Source organism: Populus euphratica, unplaced genomic scaffold (assembly GCF_000495115.2).
Source record: "Populus euphratica unplaced genomic scaffold, PopEup_1.0 scaffold2.1, whole genome shotgun sequence".
Classification (NCBI taxonomy): Eukaryota; Viridiplantae; Streptophyta; class Magnoliopsida; order Malpighiales; family Salicaceae; genus Populus; species Populus euphratica.
The window spans coordinates 4,210,521-4,226,027 of NW_011499846.1; the positions used below are offsets into that span (position 1 = coordinate 4,210,521).

Here is a 15,507-nt window from a genome sequence, read left to right on the forward strand (position 1 = left end):
TTGCTCAGATCTGCTATCTTTACCAAAAAAAATTTGAATTTTTTTTTTGTCTTGATTAAACTTTGATTGTTTTTGTTTTATTTTTAGTAGAGTTATCAAAATTACCAATTTTTTCTCACAGTATATGTTTTGATTTTAGGTTGAACCATGAATAAAATAAAAGGAATTAATTTTTTTTTAAAAAAATAAATATTGATAACTCATGAACCAACTTTAAAATGTGATGTTGAGAAAAAAAAGAATAAATAATGCTTTACTTTATCTAATGTTTCTTATATATTTTATATGTTTATATTTTATGGTTATAAAGACTAAAAAATTAAAGTATTGGATGTATTATAAAAATAAAATTAACTTTATTGTTTTAATTCAATTTGATATTGGGCAAAACCTCTTATTTTATCTAAAAATTATTATATATTTATATTTTATTATATTAATTTTAATTTATTTAACAAATAATCCTACCTCCGTACCTGTATACACCAGTTTTTCCCCCCTCGTTTCTTAAACATCTCAGTAGCTAGAATTAATTAAACAATCAACGCCAGGTCATAAACAAGTCACTTAGCTTAACATACATAAAATGCATTAAATTCCACTCTAGCAAAACAAGCAAGTAGAAACACCATGAAGAACAACTAGAGGTAATTTGTTCCTATGGCTTATCTGCTACACACAATGCATATGAACTCTGACCATTCCCACGTTTAACACATACATACAAGTACCAAAATATTAACTTATTTAAGAACATAAAGTTGGCTACTGTAAGCACTATATAGCACAGGCTGACAGACATAGATGATCGAAAACTCGTTGTCGGAGGGGGATTTTCTCAGTACACAATCCCATTTGTAAGCTATTGGGCAGAGTTCAATTATAATATCCTTCATCAACTCCGAGGAATGCTTCCAGATGATCTTCCTATGGTAGTAATCATTAAAAGAAATGTAAGTACTTGATATGCTTAATAGAACAACGTGTAACTATAAACTGCGTGTGATTCATGCTACTACTAACCTCAGTCACAATGTTTGGAAAATCAGAAGCCATATTGGAACTTGACCCACCTTCTTCATATGTTAGCTTATCATCTGAATTTTTCTTCAGTTTGCAGAGAACGAAGTCCTTCTGCACATAGTTGACCAAAAAACATAAGCCAGATAGAGAAGAAAAGGCTGGTTCTAAGATCTGAAAAGAGTTGATGATATCAATAAACTTTACGGAAAATGAATGTATGTTCAATCACTTTGAGAGGGAGCAATACCTGGTTATGGAAGTTGAAAGTCGGATTATATTCATGCATGATCCAATTGGTCCTGACTCCATTAGGAACCCGACCCTTATAAAAAACCAGAGACTTTTTTTTAGCAATTTCCTCCCCTGTGCTCATAGCCCTGATTATGCGATCATTACCAGTGAGTTTCCAGTATCCTGCCTTAGTAGTCCTTTTAGCCTGCTTACGATTGGAGTACTTGTAATTGCGAGGAGAAAAGAAGTACCACACTGTATCATTTGACTGAATTTCTGAAAGCCCTGCAGAATCAACATGATAATTTCTTGATTAATCAGAAAAAATAATGAACAAAGATACACAAACACATTTAAATTGTACCAGGGAGTTCCCAAGGCTCAGAATTGCACACATCAACCTCGGCAATTATGGCAACTTCGTGATCATAGCCACCCATCATTTTTAACTTCAGGAAATGGTTGATTAATTCTTCATCGGTTGGATGGAATCCATAGCCTTTTGGGGCAGATGGAAAAGGTACTGTTGAGCTTGTCATCTATCACGCACTTTGTTTGAAACTGCAAGAACAATAATAAAAAAAAAAAGAAGAAGCAAAAGTTACCAACAACTCCCACAACCGAAGCAAAGTCACAAGATCAAATTATCTAAACTAACTAAGAAAAGGAAGACAATGGAGCGGTGATCCACTGATCTAGCAAAGGTGCAAGAAGGCTATCTATCTGTGATGAGCGCAAGCAGGTGTGGTGAGTTTCTGGGTGTATTTGTAGGCAATCATGTGCTTCTGCAGCCCAGTCACTCAAGCATCCTCGTATAAGTTATACTTGCTGACCGATCGTATAAGAAAATTGGCTAAGTGGGACCGACCTCCTCTAAACCGCGTCATTTAATGTCCGTACAGTGTGATGTGCCATCCATTAGCCAATTAGATTAGCAAGAATAAAATAAAATAAATAATTACCAGAAAAGAGAGACTCACTTCCCCAAGCTAGGATCATGGGAGAGGTTTGAGCATATCCCACAACTTACAGTTCAAGCTAATTAAACTACTTTATCAGAAAATTCTCGAACATTCAAGAATGGACATGAAAGTGAAATTGTACGACAGCATTATCCATCTATTTCCCTTCAGTTTCAGTGGTCTGTTTTTTTAGTCAGCATGCAACTTTTTGGGTTTTGCTTTCTTCTTAGATGTTATGTGTTTTAAGACAGGATAAGAGGATTCAACTAGCTGTCTAGATTGAGGTCTGAAGCATGATTAACAATTATGGAGGAAGCAAGAATTAGCTAGCAGCTCCTTTTACACACTTTTCCTTTCATTAATACCCAAAAAATATTATTTAATTATAGCACTCTCTTTTCATATCAAATGGGAGTCACGATTACATCAAGGAATCTACGACAGGGAACAAGATTATTTTCCTTTCATTAACACCCGAAAAATAACTTTCTTGACAAGTTAATTATGGTGCTTGCTCTTGATTGAGTACTCGCTTACCCCTCCAGAATTCTCTAGAATAATCTTCCCAATATATATTGCAGAAACTACAGGATTGCTAACTTTACCATGTCATCAAGTATATAACCAGCTGGTATACTAAAAGAAAACTTTTAATTTGTAGAATGGGGTCAAAATTCGTGAACACTCAACAAAATTATGTCCATTTAAGGTTTATTTGACCTGTCCGGATTTTGATTTGATTGCTTAAAGTGACACAGCAGAACTCCATCCCCCCTTCCCTGGTTATTCTGCTAAATGCTTACATTGCTGCAATCACTTTCCTGCGATCACTTGTTCTCAAGAGTTGGATATTCCCCATGCTTAGCTTAAGTTCTCTTGCCCTGGATGTCATGCTTGATGCTGGATTCCGATAATATACGAAACTAATCTTGTTTAAAGATTGATGACAAGCTACGAAGCTTGATACAGGCAAAGCTTACACTGCCACTGACTTCTGAGATGATGCAGTTTTGACAAGTGGCAAGAAAGCCAGTAGAATATCCAGTGTTATTGAAATTACATTTCATTAAAAGGGTTTTATAATTATTTTTTAAAATTAATTTTTTTATATTTTTAAATTGTTTTGAGATGATCATGTTAAAAATAGTTTTTTTTAAAAAAAAAATATTTTTATATAACTTTTACTGAAAAAACATTTTTTTTAAAAATCATTACTCTTGCAAGTACCTCAAATATAATACAGATCTCATGTAATTCTAAACTTTCAGTAACGTTATCATCTCATTCTACTGCAGATATGCACTGCAATGGCAACCGAACAATTAACAAAGCTAAGAAAAGAGAACTTGAAGTTGAACATATTAATTAAACATAAGTACTTTTGTTCAACATCTTTGAAGCACACTGACACGTAGATACATAGTCTATAAGAGCTGTTTGCTCTTGACACAATCCCACCTTCATACAATACAACAATAAGCAACTATACATACGTGCGTACGGCTTGAATAGTACTTCCCATTTAATATCTTAGTACTTGACGGATAGCAGTTGCATCAGGATCGCAGAGAACAACTCGTGTTTTCCGCTACTAGTACCCAAATCTTTCTACGAATACAGCTGCAGATTTGGGACAGCGCAGGCTATATTTTAGAGGATTGCAGCTTAAAGCTGCATGGACTGGACGAAGTCGAACTAAGCAGCGTCCACCATAAAGTAAGTAAAATGTGCAGATCAGCAACCGTGCAATGATCCAAACAACTAGGGCGACAAAAGTTACCCTCATTATCAGATTGGAGGAGCATCAGTAGCTGCCCTCTTAAACCATTTATAATAAACTCCATCGATTATTTCGTATGGATAGTTTTGTTGTTAAATAGCAGATAGGAACCAGATAACATATCTTTTCAATTAGGTACCAAGGTACTAAAGCCCATGAAAAGTAGGAACAAGCTTTGGGTTTGCTACTCGAACCCCACAGAAGGAAGCTGGACGAGTGCAGGGTTGGGGCTGTTTTCTTGCTCGAAACACCCTTCTATCTCTGCTTGTAGTCCAGGGCTTACCTGCTGGAAGTATCATGTTAAGTAAGAATATGCTTTGGGTTTGCTACTCGAACCCCAGAACAAAAATTAAAAAGATTCTGTAATGCATGGTATTTAGTTCTTACCTCTGGAAGCGCCACATCAGCTAGATCATTATCTGAAGAAGAGGAGTTAAAGTAACTCGAATAACCTTCTTCAATGGTTGACGTATCAGTCTTCTTACAAGGATTTTGATTTCCAAAATCCGGAGGAGTTGCTGTGGTATTACTCCATACACCTTCACCGAAGGCTGATATTTCGAATTCCTTCACTGGATTTTGATTTCCAAAACCAAAATTCATTAGGCTACTTGATTCACTCTTATCATACGTTGACTGGTTTATAAAACTACGAGGTGGAAAGAATGGTTCTTGATTTTCCAAGGTACCAAAGCCCCTGAAGAAGTGGCTTTCCTCCATGCAAGCAGGAAGCTGGACAAGTGCAGGGTTGGGGCTGTTTTCTTGCTCGAAACACCCTTCTATCCCTGCTTGTATTCCAGACCTTACCTGCTGGAAGTATCATGTGAAGTAAGAATAAGCTTTGGGTTTGCTACTCGAACCCCAGAACAAAAATTAAAAAGAATCTGTAATGCATGGTATTTAGTTCTTACCTCTGGAAGCGCCACATCAGCTAGATTATTATCTGAAGAGGAGTTAAAGTAACTCGAATAACCTTCTTCAAAGGTTGACGTATCAGTCTTCTTACAAGGATTTTGATTTCCAAAATCCGGAGGAGTTGCTGTGGTATTACTCCATACACCTTCACCGAAGGCTGATATATCGAATTCCTTTACTAGATTTTGATTTTCAAAATCAAAATCCATTAGGCTACTTGATTCACTCTTATCATACGTTGACTGGTTTATAAAACTACAAGGTGGAAAGAATGGTTCTTGATTTTCCAAGGTACCAAAGCCCCTGAAGAAGTGGCTTTCCTCCATGCAAGCAGGAAGCTGGACAAGTGCAGGGTTGGGGCTGTTTTCTTGCTCGAAACACCCTTCTATCGAGCCATATGGTGACTTTCACTGACATTAGAAGTTGAATTATCAACTGTCAGCGATACATTCGGGTTATGATTTGCCAAACCAAAAGCCATGCCATGGTTTTTGTTGACATTAGAAGTTGGATTATCAACTGTCGGGAGCTCATTTGGGTTTTGATTTTCAGAATCGAAAGCCATGTAAGGGCTTTCGCTTCCATTATAAGCTGAATCAACTGTAGGCTGATTCCAGTATTGATCTTCACAATTAAAAACCGTGGAGTGGCTTGACCCACTTCCATCATAAACTAAATTAGGCATTAGGTTGTTTGAGTTATGGTTTCTAAACTCAGGAGCCATATGGTGGCTTAACTCACTAAGTTGGCGAGCTGACTTATTCATCAGCTCACTTGGATTTTGATTTCCAAAATGGGAACCCGCATGATGGCTTAATTCACTTTCATCACAAGGCGAATATCTCATAGCCATCTCACTTGGGTTTATATTTTCAGAATCAGAATCCATACTCTGACTTGGTTCAACTTCAGAATGGAAGACTGGAGCTATATGGTGGCTTTGTTCACCTTTCTTGCTCTTCTCTCCTTTTGAATCAAACTCCAGTTTACAGAGAACAAATTGCCCCTGCACATATCGAAAGTTCAAAAAACAAAAAAGGATGTAAAATTCCCAACTCATACATCAAACCCAGCGTTGCATCATGTATCCATGGCATTCAATTAGTACCTTTTTAAACTGGCTAGATTTGGCGATGAGGTCAAATTCGTATATCATCCAACCAGTCCTCACTTGTTTTTCATAGAATCTCAAAGTCCTCACTACCCCAATCTCTTTCTTAGTACCCTCAGCCGTTATTGACTTTTGCTGGCTGGTCGGTTTCCAGTATCCGGCCTTGGTTTTTCTGCGGTGAACTTTGCCCCTAAGATCGCGAGGGCATATGAAATACCACGTTACTTGACCGGCTAACTTTATAATGGATTTACCTGCAAAGAGAAATAGATAAAAGAAACTGCATTAATAAAAATATTCTGGCAGATATAATAAGATGAAAGAAAACAAACACACTAGTGATAATATTATTATTACCAGGTAGATCCCATGGCTCATGCTCGCAAAGGTTAACGACTGCCATGGGCAAGCCTCTCATGATATCACCACGGGTTTTCGGCACCAGATACTTCCTTATTAACTCTTCATCGGATGGATCAAATTTGAATCCTTGTTCCATTAATAGCAGTAAGAGTGGCAGGGCTAACAAAACAAGAGGAAACGAAAAATGATTAGAATAATAAACAAAAACAAAAACGAGTTGTGGAGTTGAAAGGGTAAAATTTGAGTGACTAACCTGATGAGAAATAGTCGTCCATTCCTCTTCCTAAAACGGCAACCAAAAGGGGGAGATGGACCGGTGGATGATCCAAGAGGAGAAGTGTCTGCTCTGGTTAGACAAAGGAGGTTGATGGCCGCTAAGAGAGTGAGTGTCTGCCTGTGCCTTGCGTATATTGGAATGGAGATTCTGTGTTGACCAATAGAGTCAATGGTGACTCCACAAGACAAAAGTAATGGTGGGGGCCATTGATTGTCAGAAAACTGCCGCCACTCACTTTCTTGGTCGTGAAGTGGTCGAAGGGATTGGATTCTTTTTTCCACTCCAAACGCGTTATCTCTTTTACTTTCTAGTGAAAAAGCATTTTACACTAGCCAAAACCCAATAGGTAGTCCATTTGACAAATATGGAGTGTACATTATAATTTTTTATTTTATTTTATTTTAAGTTTGAGGTGCTGCTTTCCTTTCCCATCCTAACTCTATCTACTCAAATGTTTTTTATCTGAAGGATCCATTCTGTGTACTTCTAAAAGTGGATGCAAATAGCCAGAGCATTGAATTACAATGAGGTTCTCTTTTTCTTTTTAGGATTATATTTTGGGGGGGTTTAATGATATTGTTTTTGGTTTTGTCATAGTTTTAAGAAATTGAATAACATATCTCAAACGCAAACTATAATTTTACATGTAGATAGATGTTAATTAGATTAGATTTAAAAATAATAATTTTTTTGGTTATTTTCTTTATATTGAGGTTGATGTATCAAGTAAAGTAAAAGATTTTATAAATTCTATGTTTGTTTTTGTATTTTAAAAGTATTTCTATAAATTTTGTTTTTGTATTTTAAAAGTATTTTTAAAAAAAATTAAAATTTATTTATTTATTTTTACTTTAAATTAATATTATTTTTATTATTTTAATATGCTGATGTTAAAAATATTTTTTAAAAAAATATTATTTTAATATATTTTTAAGTAAAAAAAACTTTAAAAATAATCACAACTATACTTTTAAGACACTAAAATATATTTATTCAGTTGAGTTTATTCAAATTAAATTTTATACAAAGCCTGCAAGTAACTTCAATCTTGTTTATTTCATAATGATTTGTCTAGAAAAAGAAAAAAAAATGTTATGAAGAAGAATTGTGTCAATTCTTGGAAGTTATCAAAGTTTTTTTTTTTTTGGATAATTCTTTTTTTAATGTTCTTCATTCTTACATACCTTATCCTTTGGGGGAAACATATAATTTTATTGGCCATGTATTTTTTATTTGGCTTGGTGCTGTATGAGATGGATTTAACATATAGGGAGAGGAGTAGCTTGGGATAAAGCGCATTAATTAGAATCGAAGCAAAAACGACAGAATTGAATAACATTCTATGTGGGGTGATAGTAGTTGTTTTTGCCCATCATAAGAAAAATCATAGCATTCAAGTGAGGTTAAGATATACAATAAGATTATTAATAGGTATGTTAATAATAATTTGTATGTATTATTGATGTTTTACTTACAAATCCAAAATTAGTATCTAAGAATTACATGGATTGAGAGGTGAAAATGGATTAAAGTAATCATTTAATTTATCTTGAAAAGACTTTTCATAGTTGTATGATAAAAATTGATTATATATTTTTATATTTTAAAAAAATTATTTGATAAAAAAAACACTAGTATGATTATATATTTTTATATTTTTAAAAAATTATTTGATAAAAAAAACACTAGTCCTTAATTAAAATGAAAATGGGTTTGGTGAAGCAGTGTCATTTTTTCGGTGCGGTGGTATTTATTATAAATTCTATTTAAGAATATAATTATAGTTATTTTTTAAAATATTTTTTTATTAAAATATATTTACATAATATTTTTTTATTTAAAAAAATTATTTTTAAAATTAAAACATTAAAATAATTAAAAATATATTAAAAAATTAAAATTGTTTTAAAAAATTAATTTTTATAGAACAGTTTCCAGTTTGGAGGGCATTAAATTGTCTTAAAAAATTAATTTGTATAGAACAGTTTCCAGTTTGGAGGGCATTAAAATGCCTAAAAACAACTTTCCTTCTTGGTCTTGAGTAACGATGTAAGTGCGTTCGCTCCCCTGTTTTAATTTTGGAAAAAATTCAGACAAATCAGTAGTTGAAGAGGTTGGAGTTCTGGAGTTTTAGCCGTTTGGGGGTGGGGTTGTAGTTAAATTAAGGTTCCTGTTATTAGAAAACTAAGTACACAATAGTTTTAGTTATGTTCTAATGAGATATATATATTTTTTTCTTTTTAGATTAATGTGAGTGTCCGGGCCAGCTTGCGTGTATCACGATTAATTCTACGGGCCTTGAAGTTAACAACCATATAAGTCTCTAGTAATTATTACATGAGCAACCAAGGACTCAAACCTAAAACCATAAAAAAGAAAAACTCCTTGATCCTAAATTTTTATCATTTGACCACTAACTAACTAGATGGTGGTTGTAATGAGATACATAATTAATTCCAAGTCTAATGTACAAACTATAATCTGGAGTTGACTTTGTATCACGATTAATTCTACGGGCCTTGAAGTTAACAACCATATAAGTCTCTAGTAATTATTACATGAGCAACCAAGGACTCAAACCTAAAACCATAAAAAAGAAAAACTCCTTGATCCTAAATTTTTATCATTTGACCACTAACTAACTAGATGGTGGTTGTAATGAGATACATAATTAATTCCAAATCTAATGTACAAACTATAATCTGGAGTTGACTTTGATGATGTGGGCATTAGTTTTGCGGTCATAGAGTTATTTCTTGTTTGCTTGAGATTTGTGTTACTGGGTTTCAGTTTTCACAAGCACCCAGTTGCTTGTTTGAACTTTGTAAGCTTCGGGATCTTATTTTACTTCGAATTTTTCACCAGGGTTTGGGGTGGTGGGGTTGTTTTGGGATAGTTCGATGGAAGTGAAGTGACCCTTTAAATTCTTTCTACTTGTCGAAGGATTTGTTTTTGCCCACATTGGAATTTCTTGAGCTTTGGATGTTGCTTATTGAAGCTTTTTATGTTTTGTTTAGCATTTGGAATCAGGTTTTAAGGTTAGAAAAAGAAGGCAAAGTGTTTTTTACTGTTTCTAGATCCAGAACATGCAAGTGACCTACATTTACAGTAACCGAGCTGCAAAGCAAAGATGCATTCCACTTTACTTGTTTTCTTAAGCCACGACATCCACACAAAATCACCTGAAATTCACCAAGTCTTGTCTATGTTCTTCGCAAAAGAAAATTACAACGAGTTTCTAGAGGTGTAAAGACAAATGCAGAACGAATGAAAAGTTCAGTTTAAACAAGGATAAGATCCGATGGATATTCTAAATACATGAGAATCTTCATTGAAATGTCGTGGTCAAGCCGATTCAAGAAATCTGTATAGATTTCCGTTTTATCCTATAAACAATACAATGCCTTGCAGTTTTTCTTGCCATTTTGAGAATACACCAATCTCTTTTATATTGAACTTTGCAATCGATTCGTTCTTTGGTAACTGCAATTCAATTATATTCTCCTCAAGCTGCATATTCTACTTGATGAGGATCTTCTATATTGTGCATTGGTGCTGGACATGTAGTTTACAGCTATTTCATCTCGAGGATGTAAAGTTGTTGTCTCTTATATACTGCTTACTAAAAATAAAAAAGATAGGAACCTGATAGTTTGAAACTAATTTAAGAAATGTTGTTGACTACTTGCTTAATTCCAATCTTGATTGAGATTTTAGTGATTAATGAAGGGCTTGAGTAGAAAAAGCTTACACGCCTTGAATTTGTCTTTCTTACTGAATGGTTAGGTTGGGTTTCAATTGTTTTACAGTGACTGCAATGGCCTTTGCAAGCAGTTGCGCTCAAGAATGTTTCCTCGCTAGCAAAGGCTGTATTGTGTCATCGAACCCAGTTATGTTATGAAAAAAGCTTTGGAAGTTGCATGTGGCAAATTTGCAGAATGGGAATCTCTGAAGAGGGAGCATAAAGCTTATGCCTTTTTAGCTAAAGGTAGCATATCATTTCCTTTTAAACAATGCATTGCGGATGCAATAAGTGCTTCTAGCGCTGATCATTTTCCAAGGGAAGGCATTTTTAATACTCTGCTGCTAGGAGACCGTTTTGGAAGGAGATTTTCATGGTGGTTGAGTAAAGAACAAAGTAATCCTGTGGTGCCTGAGACACTTGCATGTAAACCGGTTTCAGATATTCGTGTTATTACTGAAATTAACATACAAACTTTACAAGTTAATTCTTCTGAACTCCTTTAATTTGTTTTGCTTCTAGTTGACCTTTATTGAGTTATTCTATGTTTTTATGTCCAGCTTATTTGTTTGTGGATTTAACTACATATTCAGCCAAACCAGTGCGCTTTTGAATGGGTCATCCCAGATCATTGGGTGATTCCTTGGGTGAGCCGTCAGATGATTTTGCTAATGACAATTCATAAGGACTTACACTTCACCGTATTTTCCAATGGCTCAAGCATGCTGCATCTCTCTTCCTTTTTCTTGTCTTTTGATTGCTGTGTGAAATGTTGCTTCCTGCCTGACTAAAAACCTTCCATCCACCATTATAGCTCTACTACTTTTGGAAGTAGCATAACATTCATGATTGAGATGCAGCTATCTCTTGAAATGTCTTTCCCGATTCAAAGTTTATTCTTATTCTTATTCGAATAATGAGTACAAACTAGTGCGTAGCTTTTTGAATGATTGTGCTGAGCTTGCAAACTAACCTCAATTATCCCTGCAACAAGGCGGCTGAAAAGAAGAAAACTTCATCAACAGCCTGGAAATGAGCCTGAAAAGTCTCGCTCTTGTAGCTAAAACTTTAGTAGTGGCTGAACTGAGTCTTGTCCTACTTTTTTAGCATTGATGGGAAATTTCTTTGCTGATACCTGATAGCAATGTTTGACATGGAACTGCATCATTATTCACTACAATTCCGCATCTAGATTTTAATTGGAGATTCCATAGAAGATCAGTAATGGCAATTAGCAGGACTAGGCACAAATAAGATAGACACGGGAGTTGGGATCCTATATTAGTCAGCACAATAGCAAGCGTCTTTTATACTAAATTTACTTTTGCGGGAAGCTATAGAGAATAAATTAATGGGCACAACTATTACAGACACATGAGATCAGGATCCTATATTTAGTCAGTACAATAGCACATGCCTGTCATAGTACATGTACTTTTGCGGGAAACTATGGAAAGTAAATCAACCACTAGAGTATGTAGGTTCTGCAAGCAAGTGCAGATAGGACCTTGTATATGATCACCAGTTCCTGGGAAGCATTTATAAGATCACGAACCCTCAACACTTGTTAACTGGTCTCTTTGTTGCATGCGTGATAAAGGACTAACAGAACTGCAAATTCTTGAAAACAACGTTGCTGTATGTATTATTTACTCTATGTTTTGTATCCTGAATATACCACTTGGGTGTGTGTGTTCTTATGCGTGTCGAAATGGATAGGCCTTTCACTAATGACAACGATGCGATGCTCCCATTCTCAACATAATTACAAATATGCCAAATGCCTTCTACAGGATAGGAGAGCCGCTTGCAGAAGTTCAAACTTCCAGAACCTGTTCCTTGCATTGGGGGAATTTTGCAGAACAATTGGACATAGTTGATCATAGAGAAGTTATTAATGGTTTATTCTTTATATGGTTTGCTCCGTGCACTCTTTTTTAATGGCCTAGTTTTGACTGCCACTGAAGAGATATACATGTATCGAATGCGTGGTTAGTCCATATGATATGCTAGTTTACCTAATTGGATTCTAGATCATGTTAGAACAATAGCATTTATTTCACTGATTAATCTCGATTCCATGCATGTGCTTAAACATGTTATATTTGACCAGATATGTGGGGATCAGATTATAGGTCTCAGTAAATGTATATGCATCAGTTCGTGAAGATCGTTAATGTGAATTGGTTTATCGTTAATAAACCGCCTCTAGCCGCCTTGAGTTTGACTAGTTTGCAAAGTTACACTCGTGCAGATTACATGTCCACTTGCTTGGCTTGGTCGAATCCCCTACCTCCACCAGTCCTAAGCAGCTTCCAACCTTTGGAAACAAAAAGATGACTTTTCTTAATGCATGGTTTTCACTATGTCCAGTGCAATCACTGCCCTCTTGACTGCCATGTACAATTTCTGTTTTTTAATTCCTTTCTTGTTGCATTGCAGTGTGTCGCACATTCAAGCTAATGGCCGATCATTATCACCTGCATTTGGTGTTGAAATAGTTGAACCATCTGGAAGGTTTGTATTAGAAGGCTAGATTTAGACTGCACCAGGGTTACCTGAAGATGATGGACCTTGTCCCTTTCTTGGTGGGTATGTAGAGGTCAATGTACGGTGGAGCAGATTTTGAATATATTGAAGGGACAAGGTGTAGAAGTACAGGAATACAATTGAAACTTAGAGAATGACAAGTCAGCTTTCTAATCCTGTTACCTGTTTATAGCCGTAGGTGCTCAAGTGATGCTTGTATATCTGGTGTTGCAGAAAATGAATGTTCCAGCATTCTTACGGCTCATTTGATAATCACATGAAAGTACAAGTCAGATATTTAATTATACAGCCTTGATATGTAGATTTTAAACTTGTTTACGATGAATCAACGAGGGAATATGAGATAGATGGTTTGAATTACCATAAATTTCCAGTGAATGAACTATTTCAGAATTAAGGAAGGTTGTATGCTTCTAGTCAAATTGCTCACCAGCACGCCATCACTGCTCTGCAAATGCATCATGTGAGATGAATAAACTAACAAACTAGCAGTGATCAATCTTTGAGCAATGCTATTCAATCGTGGATCAAGCCCTAATGATACAGGAAATAACTTTCTGGAAGAGCCTTGACAGTCTTCGCAGATGTTGCAGCACTCGTTGGATTGTGCAATGATTCAGAAGCTGAGAATCCTTGAGAAAAGCTATGGTGCCATTTTCCACACGATGACGGTAGCTGTGGGAACCTTGTCCTGCAAAGATGGCCCGTGTCGGTGATTTTTTTTTTCTTATCAAACGTTTTATACAAGCCATCAAAATTCTAAGCATTTAGATAAATTAAAGTTTAATGAGACACTGATGAACATGTTGTTCTATCTATACTTGTAAAAATTTAGACTACGAGCACGAACAGGCCCCAGAGTTTTCAAGCAGATTAAACATCCAAGTATAAAAATCAGATTAATGTCTGTTAGGCGTGTTCTGAATTATCATGTATATGACAATAAATTGTTGATGAAAAATAAATTAAAATCATCCTTTTCAATTCTATGTCTTATCATATTTTTTATAAAAAAATATATCCAGTTTTTTTAATTGTCTGATTTTTTTAATCAAAACTGAATTATTACATGAAATCTAGGTTTTCATTGAGTTCACATATTTGAATTTTTTTAATTAAAATTGAATTATTACATGTTATTTTGTTTGAATGCACCATTTGAGTTCTTTTTATTATTTATTTTTTTAATTTTATTATTTGTATTTAAAATAAAAATTGATTCAACCCAGCAACAGCTAGCATAGTATAGTAACCTAGTATCTCTAACATCGTATGTGGCTTTAAGGATGGTTGAGCTCCAACAAAGTGGAATTTCATGAATTTTCAAATTATTTTCTACTTTTCCTGTATGATAATGAATTTTTAAAATCAACTTAACCGCTATTAAGAATTAAATTTATTTTAAAAATAAATGCTTTACTTCTTCCTTATATATCTTAAAATTCTTTTATATATTTATATATATATATATATAAAAGACATTCGGAGAAATTAATTCCCTTTGGCGATGATTTTAAGATTCGGACATTGACTGCTGAACCAACTGAAAACACCTTAATTTTAATGATGAGCTCTTGATTTCATCAGATCTAACAATTAAGCAAGTGCCACGTATTAAAGGTGAGCACACGGGCCCTGGACACTCCTGTCATTTTGCTGGGCTTGTGCTTTCTTATCCTGGAGACTTCGGACAGTCATCCCAACATCTAGGCCCACTGCAGATGACTCGCCTGGAATATTACTCTTTCATGGCAATATTTCGCTATTATCTATTATTCTAGCAGAACACTCACATGGCATCGTTTTTTTTTTTTTTAATATTATTTAGTTTCCTTGCTATTTAACATGAGTTTATAAATAAATAAATAAAAAGAGCCGCCACGAAAAAATAATATTAATTTTAATGCTATTGATAAAGTGATTTCGTGGAGATTTTATATAAATCTAATTCACTCCTGTCTATTTAATAGCAAGTGTAAATTGATTTCGTGTAAGGTTCTTCAATACTCCTGGAGTCATTAACAATTCAGGGACGATGATGATATTGCTTTTTCTTTCTCACAAGATCTAAGTATACTTGTCCGAATCAAACTTGATGTGAAGTTTTGGCCTGTTCTTATCGGAGGATGTTGATCCATAATAATTTCAATAAAGTTTATTGAAAGTTCTTTGCCTTTTTAATTTGAAAAGTGAATGCAACTAGGTAGTTGTCGTGAGTTGTTGTGAATAACTTGTTGATGATATTATTAAATCAAATTATATTTGTAAACCTAGTTAGTTGATGAGCATTCAAGCAAACCGTGTGAGCTGATCAAATATGGTTCAGCTGACTCATGGATGTGCTTGTGGATACTCGATTCAGTAAAAACCTAACTTAATTTATTTTAAGAAATGATATTTTAAAAACAGCATTGATGTAATGTTTACATGTAAAAAAAATTAAATCAATAATGTGTTTTATCAACTTAATTAAACTGAGTAAAATTATTTAATTATTGCTCGGGTGATTATTTTAATTAGGTTTGATAACTTTTTTATTTTATAATATATTTT

At 34.5% G+C, this 15,507-nt stretch overlaps 3 protein-coding genes and 1 long non-coding RNA gene across 10 annotated transcripts; 1 reads left to right on the forward strand and 3 right to left on the reverse strand.

The window, feature by feature from the left end:
• Nucleotides 1-567: 567 nt before the first annotated feature.
• On the reverse strand, nt 568-2,248 carry LOC105133098 (NAC domain-containing protein 69-like). Of its 4 annotated transcripts, none has more exons than XM_011036946.1 (4): nt 1,619-2,245; nt 1,271-1,539; nt 1,024-1,134; nt 568-927 (listed from the first exon to the last, which is right to left on the reverse strand). In XM_011036946.1, the coding sequence occupies exons 1-4, from the start codon at nt 1,791-1,793 to the stop codon at nt 877-879; spliced, it is 606 nt and encodes a 201-aa protein (XP_011035248.1). In that variant the 5' UTR covers nt 1,794-2,245; the 3' UTR covers nt 568-876. The 4 variants fall into 4 exon arrangements, with proteins under 4 accessions (XP_011035248.1, XP_011035229.1, XP_011035239.1 ...); XM_011036927.1 differs by lacking the exon at nt 568-927 and having other exon boundaries at nt 936-1,134; nt 1,619-1,815; nt 1,913-2,248; XM_011036937.1 differs by lacking the exon at nt 568-927 and having other exon boundaries at nt 936-1,134; nt 1,619-1,815; nt 2,217-2,237.
• A 1,300-nt stretch (nt 2,249-3,548) lies between these two features.
• LOC105133118 (uncharacterized) lies at nt 3,549-5,296 on the reverse strand. Of its 3 annotated transcripts, none has more exons than XM_011036965.1 (3): nt 4,908-5,296; nt 4,384-4,803; nt 3,549-4,282 (listed from the first exon to the last, which is right to left on the reverse strand). In XM_011036965.1, the coding sequence occupies exons 1-3, from the start codon at nt 5,235-5,237 to the stop codon at nt 4,181-4,183; spliced, it is 852 nt and encodes a 283-aa protein (XP_011035267.1). In that variant the 5' UTR covers nt 5,238-5,296; the 3' UTR covers nt 3,549-4,180. The 3 variants fall into 3 exon arrangements, with proteins under 3 accessions (XP_011035267.1, XP_011035275.1, XP_011035258.1); XM_011036973.1 differs by having other exon boundaries at nt 3,549-4,279; nt 4,384-4,806; XM_011036956.1 differs by having other exon boundaries at nt 4,384-4,806.
• On the reverse strand, nt 5,297-6,771 carry LOC105138211 (protein ATAF2-like). Its single transcript, XM_011044253.1, has 4 exons — nt 6,639-6,771; nt 6,380-6,544; nt 6,020-6,276; nt 5,297-5,917 (listed from the first exon to the last, which is right to left on the reverse strand). Exons 1-4 carry the CDS (start codon nt 6,658-6,660, stop codon nt 5,297-5,299), a joined length of 1,065 nt encoding a protein of 354 aa, XP_011042555.1. The 5' UTR covers nt 6,661-6,771.
• A 346-nt stretch (nt 6,772-7,117) lies between these two features.
• LOC105133137 (uncharacterized) lies at nt 7,118-13,888 on the forward strand. Of its 2 annotated transcripts, XR_843732.1 has the most exons (6): nt 7,118-7,191; nt 10,472-10,510; nt 10,603-10,623; nt 10,758-10,886; nt 11,905-12,320; nt 12,847-13,888. It is a non-coding gene; the product is annotated as an uncharacterized LOC105133137 (long non-coding RNA). The 2 variants fall into 2 exon arrangements; XR_843730.1 differs by lacking the exon at nt 7,118-7,191 and adding an exon at nt 10,071-10,141 and having other exon boundaries at nt 10,472-10,623.
• Nucleotides 13,889-15,507: the final 1,619 nt, after the last annotated feature.

Coding starts and splice junctions, on each gene's coding strand:
- LOC105133098 (XM_011036927.1), bottom strand. CDS start 1,793: ATGACAAGCTCAACAGTACCTTTTCCATCTGCCCCAAAAGGCTATGGA. Junction 1,540..1,618: donor TGAGCCTTGGGAACTCCCTG/GTACAATTTAAA, acceptor TTGATTCTGCAG/GGCTTTCAGAAATTCAGTCA. Junction 1,135..1,270: donor CTTTCAACTTCCATAACCAG/GTATTGCTCCCT, acceptor AACTATGTGCAG/AAGGACTTCGTTCTCTGCAA.
- LOC105133118 (XM_011036956.1), bottom strand. CDS start 5,237: ATGGAGGAAAGCCACTTCTTCAGGGGCTTTGGTACCTTGGAAAATCAA. Junction 4,807..4,907: donor CTGATGTGGCGCTTCCAGAG/GTAAGAACTAAA, acceptor TGATACTTCCAG/CAGGTAAGGTCTGGAATACA. Junction 4,283..4,383: donor CTGATGTGGCGCTTCCAGAG/GTAAGAACTAAA, acceptor TGATACTTCCAG/CAGGTAAGCCCTGGACTACA.
- LOC105138211 (XM_011044253.1), bottom strand. CDS start 6,660: ATGGACGACTATTTCTCATCAG. Junction 6,277..6,379: donor TGAGCCATGGGATCTACCTG/GTAATAATAATA, acceptor TTCTCTTTGCAG/GTAAATCCATTATAAAGTTA. Junction 5,918..6,019: donor AATCTAGCCAGTTTAAAAAG/GTACTAATTGAA, acceptor CGATATGTGCAG/GGGCAATTTGTTCTCTGTAA.